Source organism: Peromyscus leucopus, chromosome 10 (assembly GCF_004664715.2).
Source record: "Peromyscus leucopus breed LL Stock chromosome 10, UCI_PerLeu_2.1, whole genome shotgun sequence".
Classification (NCBI taxonomy): Eukaryota; Metazoa; Chordata; class Mammalia; order Rodentia; family Cricetidae; genus Peromyscus; species Peromyscus leucopus.
The window spans coordinates 80426371-80446363 of NC_051071.1; the positions used below are offsets into that span (position 1 = coordinate 80426371).

The 19993-nt window shown below is 39.8% G+C and overlaps 1 protein-coding gene and 1 non-coding gene across 6 annotated transcripts in view; both read right to left on the reverse strand.

The window, feature by feature from the left end:
* Cnot6l (CCR4-NOT transcription complex subunit 6 like) overlaps nucleotides 1-19993 on the reverse strand; it is an 89013-nt gene that overhangs the window by 67300 nt on the left and 1720 nt on the right. Inside the window, exon 1 of one of the 5 annotated variants that reach the window (XM_028873140.2) lies at nucleotides 19358-19530. The exons of 1 other annotated variant lie outside the window; for it this stretch is intronic. Coding sequence is in view for 1 of the 4 variants with exons in the window: in XM_028873135.2 (XP_028728968.1) it covers nucleotides 19019-19023 (5 nt within the window). In the remaining 3 variants the exon portion in view is untranslated. Of the gene's footprint in view, nucleotides 1-17493; nucleotides 18214-18584; nucleotides 18606-19018; nucleotides 19113-19357; nucleotides 19531-19993 lie in introns of those variants that run through there. 3 more of the 5 variants (XM_028873135.2, XM_028873138.2, XM_028873139.2) reach the window with 3 other exon arrangements.
* Nucleotides 6521-6711, reverse strand: LOC114695766. Its single transcript, XR_003734915.1, has one exon. It is a non-coding gene; the product is annotated as a U2 spliceosomal RNA (small nuclear RNA).

Sequence of the window (19993 nt, forward strand, 5' to 3'; positions counted from 1 at the left end):
CCCCCTGAAAGGTCTCCGATGACACCATGGCCCAGATGATCCAACATCCAGACCGGTTTCAAGGCAACTGGTTCACACAATACAGCCTCACGGACTACCCCATAGGTCTAAAATTTTCTTTGTATCCCCATAAGATACAGCGCCCCCCTCCAGCAGGAAGTAGTAAGAGATGCTACGCCCAAATTCCCAAATATACCAAGCTGGCTTTAGAGGTGGAATTGGCTCACTCCCCCTCTAAACCCAGACATATTGCTTTAAAAAAAAAATGGTTAAAAGATTCTTGTGTCCCAAATCAGAAGAGCCCTCTGGTGTGGGACAGAGAAAAACCAATATTTTTATTTAAAACAGGTTGATTATAAATGTGATCTCTTTCTAAAAAAGAAAAGGGGATATAATATAGATATATAGGAGGATATGGAGATGATAAGATAAAAGGGTAGATTAATGAACCTACTTTTAAAGAACAACTTGTTTAAAATGTTTTACATTGGTATAGATTTTAGTTTATGTTTAAAATGTTTTACATTGGTAAAAATTTTAGTTTATTAATACAAACTTGAAGTTAATTTTGTTATACTGTATATATATATTTCTATTCTTGTTTGAGGTATTATGTTTAACTCATTTAAAATTGTAATGGATGATTAAAAATAGATTAATAATCAGTCATCTATGATAATCATATTTGTAGCCATGTTAGTTAAGTCTTCTAGGTATACATAGATATATTTCAGATAGATAGGTAATCTTCAAACACTTCATAGACCTAGAGAATATGGCATTTAAATAACTTAGAATTCTGTTGACGTGAGACACAATTGCTCCTGGCTGCACCAATTGATCCCGAGAGAATGTTGGGCTTCTAAGACATTTCCATTTGGAAGTTTGTCTTTTGGCACAAAATGGCCTACTGGGCAAAGAACTGCCCTTGCCTTGATGGCTGACAGTACAAATGCAATGCTCTCCTTTCTGGACAAGCGGGACACAAGGAAAGCGACCACTGTACTCTGCCAAGAGAGGGTAAGATGGTCTTTCAGAAATCCTGCTTCTGAAAATGGTCTGTCAGATACTCTAGGCCTGTAGCCAATTTGAATGCACCTACAATGCTGAGAAACATTAGGTGACTGTCCAGGCTGCCAGCTGTCTTGGTCTACTCTTGCAAGATTCCCGAAGTTGCTTGCATCCGTCTACCATTTCTCAGGTACCATTATGTTCCTTCTCAGATCTTTGATGTGGTTGAAGGCTAGATAGTCGTAATTTCCTCAGTTATGATAAAAGATAAGTTAGCTATAAAACCTTAAACTCACAAATATAAGATAGATAGGACATCTTCTTTAATATTGTAACTATAATTTTTGCTCGGTAATTGTTTTGTTATATGTAATTTTACCATGTTAAAGTTAAAACCTTCCTTTTTAAAAAAAGAAGAAAGGGGAAGTGCTGTGGATATCACTCTATGTAAATAAAACACTGATGGCCAATGACCAGGCAGGAGGTAGGTGGGACAAGGAGAGAGGAGAATTCTGGGAAGCGGAAGGCTGGGGGAGACACTGCAGCGACCGCCAGGAGAAGAGCATGTAGAGACGCCGGTAAGCCACCAGCCACGTGGCAAGCTATAGATTTATAGAAATGGGTTAATTTAAGATAAAAGAACAGTTAGCGAGAAGCCTGCCACGGCCATACAGTTTATAAGTGATATAAGCGTCTGAGTGATTATTTTATAAGTGGATTGTGGGACTGCGGGGCTTGGGGAACCTGGAGAGAAGCTCTCAAGCAACAGCATGGCTTTTTTCCTTCCCTTCTCCAGGCACCTACTAAGGATTTACAGCTTGCCTACCCTAGGATGTTCTTTCTTTAAACTCCAATAAAACTGCCTTGAGCTTCCATTTAAGTTCATTCCTAAGTTCTTTTATTTATGACAACAAAAATCCAAAGGGGGCCCCTGATGTTCTCTGTATCATCTGGCAACCCAGTGAGAACCCCAAAATTCTAGTAATAATAATAATAATGAACCCTATTTTTCCATAAATGTTGCATAATTACTTATAAAACACAAAGAATATAAGCATTTTTCACAAAGAGAAAAACTTGATTTCTACCACATTTGGCTTATTTTAAATATTTCTCAAAGTTTTCAGAAAATGAAAGCTTTATTTTCTATATAATATAACACATGTGAATTCTATGGGCATTTTTCCATTCTAAGATTACATAAGTATTAAGCAAATCAAACAGACCTAGATTCAAACACGATACACAATCCTTATCTATAGTAAGGAGGAATGAAAAGCATGTTTCATTAATGTTATATCATTTTTATAAAACTTAACAGGAAAGGAATATGATCAATATTATACATTGTGTTGGTTAGATTTTTTTTACCAACTTGACAGAAGCTAGATAGGGTCATCTGAAAAGAGGACACCTCAGTTGAGAAAATACCTCTGTACTGGTTGGTTTTTGTGAACTTGCAGAAACCTAGACCATATCTGGGATGAGGAAATCTTAATTGAGGAAATTCCTTTTTAAAACTGTCTTATAGGCAAGCTTGCAGGGCGGCTGCTTCTTCTTCTTTTTGGTTTTTCGAGACAGGGTTTCTCTGTGCTTTTGCGCCTTTCCTGGAACTCACTTTGGAGACCAGGCTGGCCTCCAACTCACAGAGATCAGCCTGCCTCTGCCTCCCGAGTGCTGGGATTAAAGGCGTGTGCCACTGTTACCGCCACCACCCGGCAGGGCATTTTCTTAATTAATGACTGATGTGGAAAGGTCCAGAAAACTATGAATGGTTCTCTTAAGAGAACTCATCACTAGCAAGTTATGCACATAGAAAAGTATACCACTAAATCCACTGGCAGCATAACCTGGAAAATGGGCAAACACAATCCTATATTACCAAGTTTTTTTTCTTCAGATAATCCTAGAAATGATAGCATCTCTGTTCCTATAAACAAAGTCAACCATAAATTATATTTAGACCCAAAATGAGACAAACTACAAGAGTGCCTATAAAGGGATCACACATCATAGACAAGTCCACTAAAGAACTACATTTGGCCCAACATGTTTAAACAGAGAAGGACCAAAAACAGGAAGCAACAAAACAATTCATACAAAATCTTCCTTTTTCCTTCCAATTTCATGCTTTATCTCAGATCATATATGAAATCAGTGACTTTAGTCATACTTCACAAAATTTTGTTTAGATAAACAATTACCTATGGTAGTTGTGGTAGCACATGCCTTTAATCTCAGCACTCAGGAGGCAGAGGCAGATGGATCTCTGTACATTCAAAGCTAGTCTAGTCTGTGCTACATACAGAGTTCTAGGTCAGGCAAGGCCTTAAACAAAACAACATTCATATATAAACTAAGAAGGTTATACAGCATCTAAAAAAAAAAGGAAACAGTAATTTAAGTTACTATTTATTTCAATTTCTAGAAAACAGTATAAAAACTAAGTTGAACTAATAAACCGTTTTCATGATGCATAACCTTTTGTATCACTTTAGTTTTCTGATAAAATATGTTAAGTTAAACCTTGAATACAAAAGCCTAAGAATAATCTGTAATAACTGTCCCATATTTTTTTGACACGAACCAAATTATACAATGTCCCAGTGTTAGACGAAAACAGTAATCTAGAAAGAGGTAATAAAATTAATTATTACTATTCTGAGAACCAAAGTATAGAATGTGGAAAAGCATTAGCTAAATCTGAAGCCTCCACTAGAAACAGTGAAGTAAAACAGAAAAATTTCAATAACCAAACTGTCCAGAATAACATTGAAAAACTATAAAGGAAAAGGTTCCATATCTTATTATGAAAGGGTTCAAAGGAAAGATTCAATGTTGACTCACAATCATTCAAAACAGCATTAAACATAAAGATCAACCTTTGGAGAAGGACAGGGGCATGATTAATTTCTCACCAAAATATCTAATCTACTCATACAAACCCCTATCAAAAGGTAGTGCTTTGTACTGAACAAACAAGGTTTAAAAGGTAAAGGTAATGACTTTAAAATCGTTCCTAAAATAAATGGTTAAAAGAATAAACAACTTGAGAACTTACAAAGGCTCTTACAAAGGCTCTGAGTCAACAATGTTTCCATGCTATGGCCCAAAGCAAAAACAAAGCTGCCCACTGAAAGAGAAACCTTTATTTTATCAGAAGAAACTAAATTTATTTGTTCATTTCCTACAAACGCCCCAGAACCTTTCATTTCAATTTCTGTTTTCTTGGCAGGTAGACAATCCACAAAAGCAACAAAACACACAAAATATAATGTTCTTCCAAATTTTAGTCCTAGAGTAGAAATTCCTCCATAACAAACTCATTAAAGGTCACAAAGAAGCAAATGTCTAGTTCTGTTACTTAAAAAACACAATTTTGTTCCATTAGCTAGACAATACAAAATAGTAACAGTATACACATTTAACATACTAGGAATAACAGGTAACTATAGAGTCAAAGAATGGTATTTGTTATCAATTTTTGAAACTTAATTACACACAATCCATATCCACTATTACAACTGAGAAAAATGCTACATTTTTTTCTTAAACTTTATTTTGAAGTTAGTTTTGACAAAAAAGCATAAGAATGTAACATTTTAGAAACATTTAGATAAAAACCCATGACAGAACTGTTTCCTTTGTCCTAAAAATAAGCCAAAACAAACAAATCAATACCAGGGATATCTAACAGACTCCCAAAACTTGCAGCCTATTGCTATTGTCCTTGGTAACTCCTGGGAAGTACAAGGTTAAGTAAGTCCCTATTGTTAAAGACACCATGCACTTCAGAAACAGGGCCCAGAGACCCAGAGTTGGAAGAACCTGAATTCCTACTCCCTGTGGAGTAGCTTTCATGGTACTAGAAGGGACCATGCAAGCTTCTACCCATTTATGATGCCTATGAACCACACCAATGATCTGGTACTAAAAATCTAGCTACTCAGTGCTAGTAAAATTATGGTTACTCGAGGAGAATCGACAATCACCAATTTACTAAACTAGCATACTAATTCCTAATAATAACCTATAAACAGTTGTCCTTATACCCACAGTTATCATCAAAAAAACTTCTTCCATCCAAGACCAAGGCTGAAAACCACAACCAATCAATACACAGAGTTGTGCAGCTCAGTATCAATGAATTCATCTACAAGACATTCCCACACCTAAGGCTCAGGGAACATTGTAGATGGGGTAGAAAGACTGTAAGAGCCCGAGGATCAGGGAGTTTGCTGTAAGATTGTGTAGTAACATCAGAACCTACACGTGTTAAGTCTCACCAACAGAATTGCCCAAACATGAGCTGAACGAGAGCGATTAACAAACATGACCAACCAGACAGACCAGGAAAAGCCCACAACTCTTCAACCCTACACAAAGAACTACAAGCAACTGAGTAAGCTGGGAGCAGAAGAGACGGCCCTCGCCAGGGAAGACCACACCCATTGGTTGTCCAATGCCAGTCAGCCCTGAAAACATACATACAAGTGATGCTATGTAAGTTCAGCAGATTATGGTTAGGAATATGTATGTTTATATAAACATTACATGCATGCAATAATAAGTAATGAAAAAAGAGGCAATGAATCTGAAGGAGAATGGGGAAGGATCTACAGGAGGGTTTGGAGGGATAAAAGGGAAGGGAGAAATGTAACCAAATTACAACAAATAAACAAAAATTTAAAATCTCACTGTCTTGGAACTATGACAAATGTATACATTTTTCTATTTCTCATTTTTTTACAAAATACTGTTATTTTCCACAAAAGCAATGTAAAACATTTCAGAAATCAATGTAATATAATGAATAATGTATGAAAATATCATAAAGTAGCCACTAAGAACTAAATTTGAACTGAGTAATTTTTAATCAGGTAGATGATTAATTGTGAGTACATTACAATTATTGTTATTTATGATAAAAAATTGTCTAAATTTATATATATTCACACAGTCTTTCTCTCTCTCTCTTTTTTTTTTTTTTGTTTGTTTGTTTGTTTGTTTCTCTGTGTAGCTTTTTGGAGCCTATCCTGGAACTCACTTTGCAGACCAGGCTGGCCTCGAACTCAACAGAAATCCGCCTGCCTCTGCCTCCTGAATGCTGGGATTCAAGGCATGTGCCACCACCACCCGGCTGAAAAATGTCTTTTAAGTGACTTCATAATTACTAACCGAAGATTTGGTCTCTTTTCAATCAATACTAATCCCAAATGACTTTCCTAGTTTTGACAACTGAGGATCACACTCTCTTGAAACTCCCTCACATCTTCTGAACTGAATTTTAAGTAGGATAAAGAAAGACAGGGTTTATGAGTTAGGAGAAGAAAACATGCACTAAATGCCCAGTACATGCCTAGATAGCTTGATCTGTATGTACTCTTATGTTTCATTTCACTGAAATTATGAATTACATTAACTTTCAATTTACAAATAAGGAAATTAAGATACAGAAAAGCTATGAAACATCCAATACTCCACAGATGATGAGTAAGTAGAATTTCTTTTAAGTCCCCCAACACCGTGTACTATTCTTGCAATACCAGGTTTATACATGTAATGAAAGTATAGCATGTTCCTATTCTACCTACTTACTCCAAAAACTTACATATTATCCTTGGAAAGATAATACATCAGACAGCAAACTGATAAGAACAGATGCTATGCTTGATCTTGGCCAAAAGCCCAAGAAGCAATTAACTGGAATTTAAACATAGATTAAGTGCTGGAGATATGGCTCAGGAATAATACTTGCCTAGCTTATCATTTAATCCTTAGCATGGAGAAAACAAAATAAACCCACAACTATGAAACATAAGTTGTCTAACTATAAAACCTAAGCTCTGACTAAGTCATGCCAAGTTTAGTTCTGTACATTCCTAGAAAAAGAAGCAGAAAAAAAATTTACAGTCTTAGTGTACAGAGAACTTTTCAGCAAGGTAAAGACCATTAGAATTATTACAGATGTGCCAGGCTTGGTGACATACACCTTTAATTCTCAGGAAGCAGAGTTTTGTAATGTGGCACACAAATTTTTAATGCTATAAAAATTTGAAAGCATAAAATTTAACTAGTGGATAAAAAATTAGTGTGATGTGTTTTAATTAAAAAAACAGCATATACAATATGATTCTACTTTTTTAAATGTAAATTAAGTGTGGCTATATAAAAGCATATTGCTCAGATAATAGTTCTATATACTACACTAACAGTCTTAATTACTATGAGATAAAATAACCAGGAAATTTATCCCCTTTAGTATCATTTCAAGTTCTTTTTAAAAGAGCACATATTTAAAAAAAAAAAAAAAAAGTATGTAACTAAGACAAAATACACAAAGTTGAGAGAATAAGTATAGATTGTTAACCTGGGGTCCATGAATATCAAGGAAATCTGAATTTGTATAGGAAGAAACTATCACGGTTTTCATACAGACCTAGACAACCTACATAGTAGTGATAGGTAACTATGACTTTTGTCAAAAACAGAATTTAATGTTCATGTAACATTATAGTTATTACAAAAATCTCAGAATATTTTCACTACTTTACAATTGTGGTTGTCATCAGACTTACTGCTAGATCATCTTATACTTAAATGCACTAATAACGAAGGTTATATACTTTCATAGCACATATTTGTTTTTATTTATTTTAGTATTTCAATTAATGGTTTTGTTTGATTAGAAATTTTTAGGGGAAGAGCTAATTTTGTTTTTCTTTTTGAGACAAGGTGTTATGTATCACAGGGTATCCTTGAACTGATCCTCTTGCCTCCATCTCCAAAGTGCTGGGATTACAGGTGTGTGCCACGACATCCAACTGTACGTGATGGTAGGACAGAACCAAAGCTAAGTGATGCTAAGTTGCACTCTATCAAATGAGCTAAACTCTCAGCCCAACAAGGTTCTTTTTCAATCCAATTTATTTTCTTTCATTTACCTTTAATTATTATATAAAAGAACCACCGCCTTCTCAAGGCTATCAATGGTGTTCTGAGAACCTAGCAAAAGTTAAGAACCTATGAAGTCTACAGGCCAGGAAGTCAATACTGAATATACTCAGTATTCTCAAAATTAAGAAGGGCCTGAATTCAGGAAACAATGCAAATCATTCCAGTAGATATCGCACCAACCTATTTCTCTTAAAATTTTTATTTTTAAAGACAGGATTTCACTATGTAGTCCTGGCAGGCCTGAATGGAACTCAGTATATTGCTAAGACTGGGTTCAAACTCAGAGATCTGGAAGTTCTGCTTTTCAAGTGCTGAGATTAAAGGTTTGTGCCACGGCTAACACAAAATTCTTAATTACCTTCCCTGAACCAACTTTTTGGCATATTCTCACTTGCTCTGAGTTCTCTCCTTCATACAAAATAACCAATGTACCTTGTAAGCTTTCTTTTTTCATCTCAACATAAATCTATTGTATTACTTCTTTGAGAATTTCAAACAATGTTTTGATTATATCTATACCACTACTTTATACCTATTTCTTGACTTAACCATTTATATTTTAATTCTAAATCTTAAAAGATTTATTCTCACTTCAACTGATTCCTCGTCTACCAGAATAATATTAAAGTTTTCATTTCCTGAGAATTTCATGAGTGTGTACTTACATCATTTTACTCTCTCTCCACTCCAATTCCTCCCATGTCCAACTCCTCCATGTCCCCCAACCCCTTTCCAAATTCAACACTTATCACTTACATATGTATATATATTTATGTATATGTACACACACCCTACTAAGTCCACCATTTAGTGCTGCTCAAATGAACATGTGTTTAGGGATGAACACTCAGAATTAGATATCAGAGAACTTGTCACCGGATAAAGCTCCCTCTCCCTCTCTGGAAGCCAGAGTACTCTATAGTTCCTCATGCAGGAGTGGGATCTTTTGAGATTAACCCATCCACATTGGTATGTCAAATGGTATTGTCATTATGCAGGTCTTGTTTAGGCAATCATATTGTTGAGATTTCATGGTTCAGCTTCTCTGTCATGTCTTTGCAGCAGACAATCTGGATCTCTGGCTCTTATCTTTCTGAAACCTCTTATTTTTCCCTGAGCCTTAAGTGTAGGGGTTGTATCGCAGATGTGCCAAATGGGGTTAGGCATTCAGTCACTTATTTTTTGCATTTTGACCAACTATAGATCTCTGTAGTGGCCTCCATCTGCTGCAAAAATAAGCTTCTTTGTTGAAGGAGGAAAGGTACACCCATCAGGCTGGACTGGTGCTCAGGCTGCTCAACTCAAACTAGGCCTTCTTCAAATGTCCAGGTTAATATTCTTAAGACCCAGGCTCCATCCCTAGCACGGGTTTCAAAGAGAATGAGTAAACTTTAAACTTTTATCAACCTGCTCAAAATCACCCAATGGTTCCCAATGTCTTTAATAGTATAGGTAAATAAGAGATTTCGGAGCTATACAGTATCTACCAGTAAAAATAAGTGTGTGGTTAACTAATGAGTGCTTCTAAAATAAAGCCACACTATAACTTTTTTATTTAAATATTAGTAAGAGCCAGGCAGTGGTGGTACACACCTTTAATCCCAGCACTCGGGAGGCAGAGACAGGTGGATCTCTGTGAGTTTGAGGCCAGCCTAGTCTACAGAGCTGGCACCAGGACAGGTACCAAAACTACGCAAGAGAAACTTTGTCTCGAAAAACCAAAAATAAATAAATAAATATTAGTAAGAGGCCTCAATTTATGTATTTTAAAAATACTTGCTGCTCTGGAACTGAAATATGTGTCAATGACATAAAGACAAAACTAATAATCCTTATGTAGGCACAGATCCCACAAATAATCATGGTTTAATTTGTCCTATTAACTTCATGTTCCTATTCAAGTCATGAAAGTTAATCAGAAGTTAAACTGACTTTCCAAAACTTAACATCTGCAACTACATATTTGTTAATGTAATTTCCACTGCTTATAATGGCACTTATGGATTTAATACACATTTCCTAAGTTCTTACTATATACAAAGCATTACATGTTTCCTATTATGTTTCAAACACTTGAGCTATAAAGATGAAGTATATATCATCTGTACTCTTCAAAATGACATAGTCTAGAAGAAAAGCCAAGACATAAACCAGGTAATTATAAGATCCTGTGGTAAATTTTATCAAAGAGGAACACATACAATACTAAAGGCATACAAGGAAAATCATAAAGCAAAGCCTGGAAGTGTCAGATAAGGTTTCTCAGATTAAGTAGCACCTGAGGTGAATTATTAAAGAAGTCAGTGGGGTCATAAAGTATAAGGTACTGTAGGCACATTTAAAGCACAGACCAGACTCTAAGTTACTCACTGTGGCTAAGCTAGGGAATATGTGAGAAGAAAGAGTAATAAATAATAAAACTGGAGAGGTAAGCAAAGAAAAGATCTTGACGGGCCTTCCTTATGGTGCTATGAAATGTGTACCTTATTGTAGCAGACTAGGCAACAAATATGCTGGAAAGCACACAGGTTAGGAATTCCAACAACCTAATTGTCAACCTTCCACTTAGTATGTGGCCTTTATGAAATCTGCTCAATTTCAGTATTCTCAAATATACAATAGGGATTAATATCAATTTTACCAATACTATAATAAATATTTCATTTAAATCTAGCATAGGGATAGTAAACTGCTTACACCCTGAATTGATAGTAGTTACTAATTTTTATTTATTTATTTTTGTTTTTTGTTTGTTTTTTTGAGACAGGATTTCTCTATATAACCCTGGCTGTCCTAGAACTCGCTCTCTAGGCCAGGCTGGCCTTGAACTCAGAGATTCCTCTGCCTCTGCCTCTTGAGTGCTGAGATTAAAGGCATGTTACCACTACCACCCGGCTAATTTTTAATCTTTAAGTAATAATTAAAAAACAAAAATTCTATCTGGATATGGCTCACATCTGTAATTCAAATACTAAATAGATTGAGGCAGGAGGAGTGTCTTGAATTATAGACTACCCTGGGCTGTAAAGTGAAATCCTGCCTCAAATGGAAGAAATAAAATTACAACAACAAAAATAAGATTATGCAACGAAGATCTTACATGACCTACAAAATCAAAAGATTTACATCTTTACCAAAAGTTTACTGACTCAACCTAACACATAATGTAGAATCAGAAAATATTAACTATTATTATAACTGAAACATTTTAAGTATGAAATAGAAGGTGAGTTGAAATTTACAAAAATCTGTCTGGTGATAGTATATATAAAGGAACAAAAGGAATGTCGAAAAATGATAAAGATGTTGCTGTAATCTATTTTCTTTCCTTCTTTTCCTTTCATCATAAAGGGGGAAAAAGATTAGCACCTCTGCTTACTAATCCCTGTAAGTTAAAACCTATTATGCACTGTCTGAAACAGCACTAAATCTTACTGTCAGTTAGCATAGTCCCCTTGTTTGCTATTCCAGATTTAAATGACCTATTCATGGAAAAATTAGCACTCTAGTCAAACATATCCCACTGTAATCAGGAATGTTAAATAACTTGTATGTTTACTAATAAGAAGCTTCAATAGCTAGCATATACTGAAGTTATAGCTTTTACTGCAGATCTGTTAGATATCATTCTAAACACTATGAGAATCAAATCATTTAATCATTATTCAACTCTGAGATAAGTGCTCTTACTATCTTATTACAAATAGAGAAACTGAAACAGAGAAATTAAATGTATTTCTGACAGCTATAACATGGAAAATCCAAGACTCAAATTCTTAAGAATCCTGTCTAGGTCACAGTATTTTCAGAAATATTAGTTTAGATTACATGTGTAAAGGCTATGGGGATGAATTTTCTTAGTTCCATTCCATAGTAAAGACTTAATCCAAAAGGGAGGGAGGGAAAGAAAAGCAAGCTATTTTAACTCAGTAGTAGGACACAGATAAAGCATGCTCAGCACCCTAGGTTCAACTTCAATATTACTATACTTTAAATGTCTTAATTTCCTAGAACCCTAAGTTCAATAGCTTATAGCTATTAAAAAATTAATTAACATGTACTAATTGGCTAGGTATGGGTTTGGTTTTGTTCACCCCCTTTAAAATTATTTCCTTTAAAAACAGGGTCTTGCTATACAGCAGAAACTTGTCCTGAACTTGCCACTCTCCTGACAGTCCTCCAAGTGTTGAGATTTCAGGTATGTTACTATGCCCAGTACGGTGGTTTGAATGAGAATGGCCCCCACAAGCTAATGGAGCTGAATGCTTGTTTCCCAGTTGGTGGGCAGTTTGGGAAGGACTAGGAGGTGTGGCCTTGTTGGAGGAGGTGTGTCACTGGAAGGTGAGCTTTGAGGTTTCACACCATTCCCAGTGTTCTCTCTCTCTTACCTCCAATTCATCAGTAAGCTCTTAGCTACTGCTCTAGTGCCATGTCTGCCTGTCTGATGTCATGCTGCCTGCCATGACCATCATAGACTCATCCTTGATAAATGTAAGTAGGCCTCCAATTAAACGCTTTCTTTTTTAAGTTGCCTTGATCATGGTGTCTCTTCATAGTAATCAGATAGTAAACTAAGACACCCAGTTTTCCTGATTCAAAGTTTTCAAACCTGAAACAATTTTACAGTGTTTCAAGGTTTACTCTTATATTCGTAGCTGTAATGCCCTCTGCAAGGTCTGTATTAAAGGCTTGGTTAGCAGCTAATGGGCTCCAGGGAGGTGATTGTGTCAGTACTTCAACGTATCAGTGGACTAACCTACTAACAAACTCATAATTTGATGGCATTACTGGGATGGAAAATGGTAGAAATTAGAAATGAGCCCAAGTGGAGGAAGTGAGTCATTGAGAGCATGCCTTGTAAGGATATGTCTTGTCCCTACCCCATCCCTGCTTCCTAGATACCATAAAGTGAACAGCTTTTCTCTGCTTTGCTGTGGTCCAAAAATTATAAAGCCAGCAAACTGTGAAGTGAAACCTTTGAAATCATAAGCTAAATAAATTTTCCCTCCATTGTTTCACTTGGCTATTTTGTCATATTAACAAAGTGACTAGCAGGTTCCATTCTGTACAGAAGTCACTATTTTTCATAAATTTAAACACAGATGTTGCATTAAATATGAGCCTATAGGATGAACACTTATTTTGGAGGTTTTGTTTTGTTAACATTATGATTAGAAAGTAACAGACATATATGCACAGATCTCCATAAGCTTTGCAATGTCTCCTTTACATCTTTCATACTTCTCTTTAGAACTAGGTTTATTAACGAGTACAGAATGGGTCTTTGAACAAGGCTTTTAATTTTCAAGATGCAAAACATTAGAAATATTTACCATGAGGAAGTTAACCAAACTACTCAAAAATCTTCCTCAGAGGGTAGGAAGGCAAAGTGAGGGAAAAGGAAGAGAGAACAGGAGGAGGAGGAAAGGAAAAAGGAATAAAAAGAGAGAAAAGGAGTGGAGAGAGAAGGAAAGGGGAAAGGAAAAATGAGATCTCACCAAGTAAAGCAATATGCAGAGATATACAGCCAAGTTCTGAGGGGAAAGTAAGTAAACATGAGTCAGGGTTTCACACTGTAAGATTCCTGGGCAATGAAAGAATACACTATGATTCAATTAAAATTGAAGTTGTCTAGAGATAAAAATCTATTTCAGGTACCAGTGTTAGTGCAGCTAATAAAACAAAGATGTGGTATTTTCATTGTGAAGCATGGAACATGGGCTAATAATTACATTTTTCTTGTTTATTTGATGACTTTCTTGTTATTTCTGGATTAAGACACGTATTATTTTAACAACTTTAAAATTACAAAGCAGCTAAAGAAAAGAGAACATGGCAAGGCTCACCTAAATAATGTTCTTTTAAAGTATAAAATAGTAAAAGAAATTTAAAAAGAAAAAAAGTTATCTGAGAAATTAAACCCCAGAAACCGAAATTCAGAGTTCTGGCTCACAGATCCAATTGATTTCAAAATACAGGAAACAAATCAAACAGCCAGAACCCAGTAAACCACAATAACTACCAAATGTAACCAAATTTGTAAGTTCTCATAAGACTGCAAACCTTTAAAAAGTTGGTAAAATTCACTTGCCATTCAAGCCTTCACAACATACCAGAGTTGTGCTCCCTGTTTTCTTGTGGCTCTTCACTCCCTTTCCTACTATTTTTCCCTGAAATTTTACTTTGAAGATGGAGAGCAATTATTAAGTATTATAATTCAACTTTTAGATATAATTTTACAAGTATCTAAACTTAATACCCTAAAGCTCTTTGTAGCAAAGATAAAGTGTCATCTATCCAGGGCTATTTCTCACATTCATTATATTTAAATAATGCTCTATGACAAATTCTTGCCAATGAAATTTGGGGAAATGTCCCTTTCAGTTCTTCAGAAATGGTCTGTGAGCAACAAACAGCATCCCAAAATCCTGGGAATGGAGGAGTCACAAAAAATATGGTGCTCTAAAGTAATTACCACAGAAGACAACCATGCTAACCTGGACATGCAAACTTCTGCATGCTAAGGCACTAAAATTTTATAGTGAAGTTATTGCTATAATTGACATTAGCAGTAATGACAGAAATTCCTAAATATTTTAATCTCTTGTAATTAAAGGTATTTATAATGAATATTCTAGAAAGGCTATTTAACATTACATTTCAAAGCTGAAATAATATTCTACCTTGACTTTGTTATAATTTCTTTAGTTTAAACAAAAAGGATGAATATCCAGTGTTAAAAATAAACTATCCAAATACTTGGCTTTTTTGTTTGTTTGAAGTAGGGGCTGCCTTTTTTGTTTGAGCGGAGGGGTGGTTTGGTTTGGTCAGTCTGACAGGGTCTCAATATGAAGCCTGGACTGACCTAAACTACAGAGTTCTGCCTCTGCCTCACCAGGGCTGGGATTGTAGGCATGTGCCAGCAGGCTTTAGAGGATGAGGGGAAAGAGGAGTCCCTACTCACTGTTGGTGGGAGTGTAAACTAGTATAGCCAGTACAGAAATTACCTCAAAAAAATTAAAAATTATCACTCCTACATATACACTCAAAAGACTATATATCCTATGACAGTGATAAACATGCACATTCATATTTATTATTGATGCTATATTCATGATGGCAAGGAAATGGAATCAGCCTAGATGCCATGATTAACAAGGAAAATGGAATCAGTCTAGATGCCTATAATAAAAATGTGGTATACATACACAACGAAATTTTACTCAGCTGTAAGGAAAAACTAAATGTGCAAGAAAATGGGTAGCCTGGAAGGCATTATATTAAGCCAACTGACCCAAATGCAGAAAGACAAAACCAATGTTCTCTATTCATATGCAGATTCTAGCTTGTATATGTGTATGTATATAAGTGGGAATAAATGTGGGTAAAGCCTACAATACTACAATGGACTCCAAGAAAGAGTCAAGAGATTCTGAGGAGGGAGAGGGAGGACAAAAGAACATACATGACATGAAACCAGACGGGGTTCAGGACAGAAACAAAGGGGGTTAAAGTGTAGGGAAATCAAAACAAAAGTTTTTTGAAAGTGCCATAGTGATAATTAACACTTTGTATGTTAACTTTTTAGATAGATCAAAGTATATTTTGCCTTCTAGTAAAGCTATCCCTATAAACATACATATATGTTATATATATATATATATATATATATATATATATATATAAATTTTCACTGTTTATATATTAAAACTTCCACTGGATATTTTGAAACCTCACTGTATACATACAAAACTTAGAATATATACTAAGATCACTGTTGTTAAAACTATAATAAAATCTCACTAGGAAAACTGACATTTTTAAGAATCATTTTTATTTTTAATTATAAGTGTATATATCTATATATAGCTATATGCACATGAATGTAGTTGCCCTCTGAAGCCAGGAGAGTCAAATCCCACAGAGCTGGCACTAGAGTCAGTTATCAGCTGCCTAACATGGGTGCTGAGAGCCCAACTCTGGTCCTCTGTGAGAGTATTATGCTCTCTTAATCACCTCTCCAACTTCAAAATTGGTATTTTTAAACAGACATGAACTTAACTCTCAATGCAATTACTTCCACATTCTCACTGCTCTGTCTTCACCCCCATTCCCCAAAAAGGAAAAGGGGGGAATCCCTTAAATTAGGACCAAGTGAAATGGCTACTGCCTATAACTATAGTAGGGAGGCTGAGGCAGGAGCATGGTAAACCTGAGATAAGCCTACACCAGGCAAATTTTAAAAAAATTTTTAAAAAGCAAATAACTTTAAAAATTGTAATTCTTTTCACCTTTCCTGGTTTTACTTTATACTCCTCACCATTATGGACTTCCAAAAACATAAATTAAAATTAAATTTAAAAAAAACTTAAAATCCAATAGCACATTACTCTATACAAAACAATGAAAATAGCAAATTTTCATAAGATGGTAGGAAAGCTTTGCATCCACTCTGAGACTCCTAAAGCTTTTATTTACCAGAATCAGTCAACATGAACTATAAGAATTAAATAACACTTCTGTGACTGTACAAAAATTGTGGTTCTCTGATCCATTTGAATGTTTGATTGTATTCAAACATGTACAGAACTTAAGAATCCTCCCCCAGGGGATATGTTACAAAAATTCATAAGCAATGAAACTAAGAGACTATTCAAAAACAGTAAATACATCAAATATGGCTATTTATTTATAAACTCACATGCAAGGCTAAACTGACTACTTTTTTCCTAGAAAAAGTACATCTCATATGCTTACAAATACTTTATGTATCTCAAAGGCCTCTGAAATACTTCTTTTGCCCTTCAGTGTTGGAAACCAAACCCAGGGCCTCTCACATGCAAGCTAAGTTGTACACAAAGCTACACCTCCAGCCGTTATTTTCCTGACCCCTAACTCATAGTTAAGCAATACTGTTTTAGGCCATTAATGAGTATGTGTACCTAAAAACGCTTTTCCACACTTATAACCAGAGCAGTAGCTGGCAGTACTGAAATAGAGCATCCACTGCGTGCCAAACATGTTTCCCCTTCCTTTTCTCACAACCTTACTGAAAGGATTATCATCTGGATGCAGGTAAGAAAACAGATGTACAAATTCTAGATATTCTAAGGAGAAAGAGAATATGAGAATGAATACGGATTACATGGCCATGGTTCTAACAGGTCTGTAAAAGTCAAGTCCTCTTCCCACTGAACTGCACTCATAGGCTGTTCTTCAAGTACTGGTAATGGAACCCAGCTTTTCACCTCCCCTCTCCCCCAACCCCCACCTGCGCAGTGAACAACATGCTGTTTCTTTGTGAGACCCGGTTCAGAAAAGAGCAATCTCTGGCCACACAACACTGACCACAGCCTAAAAGCACCAAATCTGTATTGTGACTCCACCCATAGTCAAGGTCTAGCTGTGTGGGCTAAAAGTAAACAAACACAAACGTGAAGACGGTGAGGCAAATCAGCAAATAAATACACCGAAATGCCGTTTATACCCAGTTCTGAAATGCACTGAGTCGGCCGGCAGATTTACCTTTATCTCCGCTTTTTGCTTTGATTCTTCTAAAATAGCTTTCCAGGAGCACACAATGAGTTGATGATGACAGAGGCTGCTTGGTCTAGGTTTGGGAGACTTGAGGAAAACACGTTGGGTTTGTACATGATTACGCTGATGGGCAACTGAGACAGCGAGAAGCCGTAAGGCAGCATCTAACAATGCTGTAATGTGCTTCCACTGTGTACAAACAGCCCAGCTCAACCCCTCAACACAATCCTCCCAAACAGGCTAAGCTCAATAAGCTGGCTGGGTTAAGATGACAGCTCCGGGAACTTCCTCTTCCTCACTGACCACCTCAGTCCCATGTGTCCACGCCTTTCCCTCTAGGAGGCAGGACACAAGCCATTTCAAATTCACAAAACTGATCCCATCCCACCATCACCACAGGCCAAGAAGGCCAGTTTCCCTTCCTTCCTTCCTCTGCCTTTCCCTGGGTGATTTTTTCCTAGGGTTGGGGGGGGAAAAAATCTTACCAACGATAAAGTCATCTGCAACAACAACAAAAACAACAACAACAACAAAAGAACGTATTTAAAACTCAGTCTCTCCTCGCACAGGCTCCAAGGAAGGACGTCCAAGAGGGGCTGCGAACCCCACGTCGTCTTCCGAGATTTACTGTTTTGATTCACTTTCCCTGGGGTCCCCCCCCCCTCCCGCCAGCCGGGGAAAGGGCCTGCAGTTAGAACGCCAAAATCTGCCTTCGCCTCCCCTTCTTCGGGAGACGCGGAGGCGGCCCAGGCCGCCGCCCCCCGCGTGTCCCGCCCCCGACCCTCACCTGGCCAGGCCCGGGGCAGCGCCCAGGGCCCGCGCGAGCACGGCGTCCCGGGAGCGTCCGGGGAGGCCGGCGGGCGGGCGGGCGAGCCGGCGGGCGGGCGGGCGAGCGGGCGCGAAGACGGTTAGGCCGCGCTGCAGGCCGGCGCGCTTCCTGCCGCGGCCCCAACCTCGGGAACCGCGGCCCGAGCCCCCGCCGCTCGCCCGCCCGCCCGCTCGCCCGCCGCCGCCGCCGCCGCCGGGGGCCGCACTCCCTCCCGCGTCCACGACCTGGGGCCCCGCCGAGCACTTCTCACCTGCGAGGCTCCCGAGCCCCGGGCCTCCTCGAAGCGGGAGGACCACGCCGCTCAGGGGGTGTCCTCTCCCCCACCCCCCGCCCGCCCCGCGCCCCGACGCGGACCCCCGCCCCACACGCAACACGACCGGGAACCCGCGCCCCCTGAGGCGCCGCGGGCCGGCTCCCGCCGCCCGACACCGCACACGCACACACACACACGCACACACACGCACACACACACACACACACACACACGCACGCACACCCACTCGCCGCGGGGCCGCCTCCCGCCCGCCAAAGTCCCAACTCACACACACACCCACACGCGTCCGTCCCTCGCCCACCTCACTTCCCCCCCACACCCACACACACACACCCCCGGTGGGGGGCGGGGGACGCGCTTCCCCCCCCCCACGCCCGGTCCTCCCCTCCGAAGCACGGAAAACACTCTACCTCATTCTCCTCGGCGGGCCCAGGAGGAGCCACAGCAGCCATTTCCCCCGCGGCTGGGGACGGACACACGGACGGACACACACGCGCGTGCGCGCGCACACACCAGCTCTTCCCCCCCCCCCCAGAGGCTCCCCTCCAGACCTCAGACGCAAACACAAACACCCACGCCCGCTCGCCGGCTCGCCCGCCCGAACGCTCGTCCCAAGGGGGCCGCGGCGGCGGCGGCGGCGGCGGCGGGAGGCCGGGCCCCCGGAAGGCGGGCGAGCGAGCGCGCCAGGCCGGGGAGCCGACCGAGGCCCGCGCACCCCCTTCCCTCCTCCTCCTCCTCGTCCTCCTCACCTGCATTCAGCGCGCCAGGGTCCGGGCGGCGGCGGCGACGGCGGCGGCGGGGCGGCTGCTGCTGCTGCGGCTGCTGGGGCTGCGGCGGCGGGGGAGGAGGCGGCGGCGGCGGTGGCGGCGGGGCTGAGGGCAGTAAAGACATGCAGGCAGCCCGCCGGGGGGAGAGGCACCGGCCGGAGGGGACGCGGGGCGGGCGGGCCGGGCCGGGCCGCCGGAGGCACCACCGAGGCGGCGGAGGGCGGCCGGAGGGAGCGGGGAGCGACGAGACGGATCGGGAAGGAAAAGAGGGGAAAGGGGGAAGGGGGGGCGGGGAGAAGGGAACGCGGGCCGCGCCGCGCCGGGCCGCGGGACGACTCGGGACGACGGCGACCGGGGAGCGCGCAGGAGAGGGGCCCGCGGTCGCCGGAGAGACGCGGCCGCCGCCGCCGCCGCTGCTGCTGCTGCGAGAGGCTCCCGCGGCCTTGGCCTTGGCCTTCCTGCCGCCGCCGCTGCCGCCGCCGCCGCCGGGGTTTGCTGCCGAGCCGGGTTGCTTGCCGAGGCCGGGGGCCGAGCCGCGAGAGAGAGAGGAAGAGAGAGAAGAGAGAGAGACGCGAGCTGTCGGTGCCTTGGCTCTAATTCGCACACGTTCACACCCCC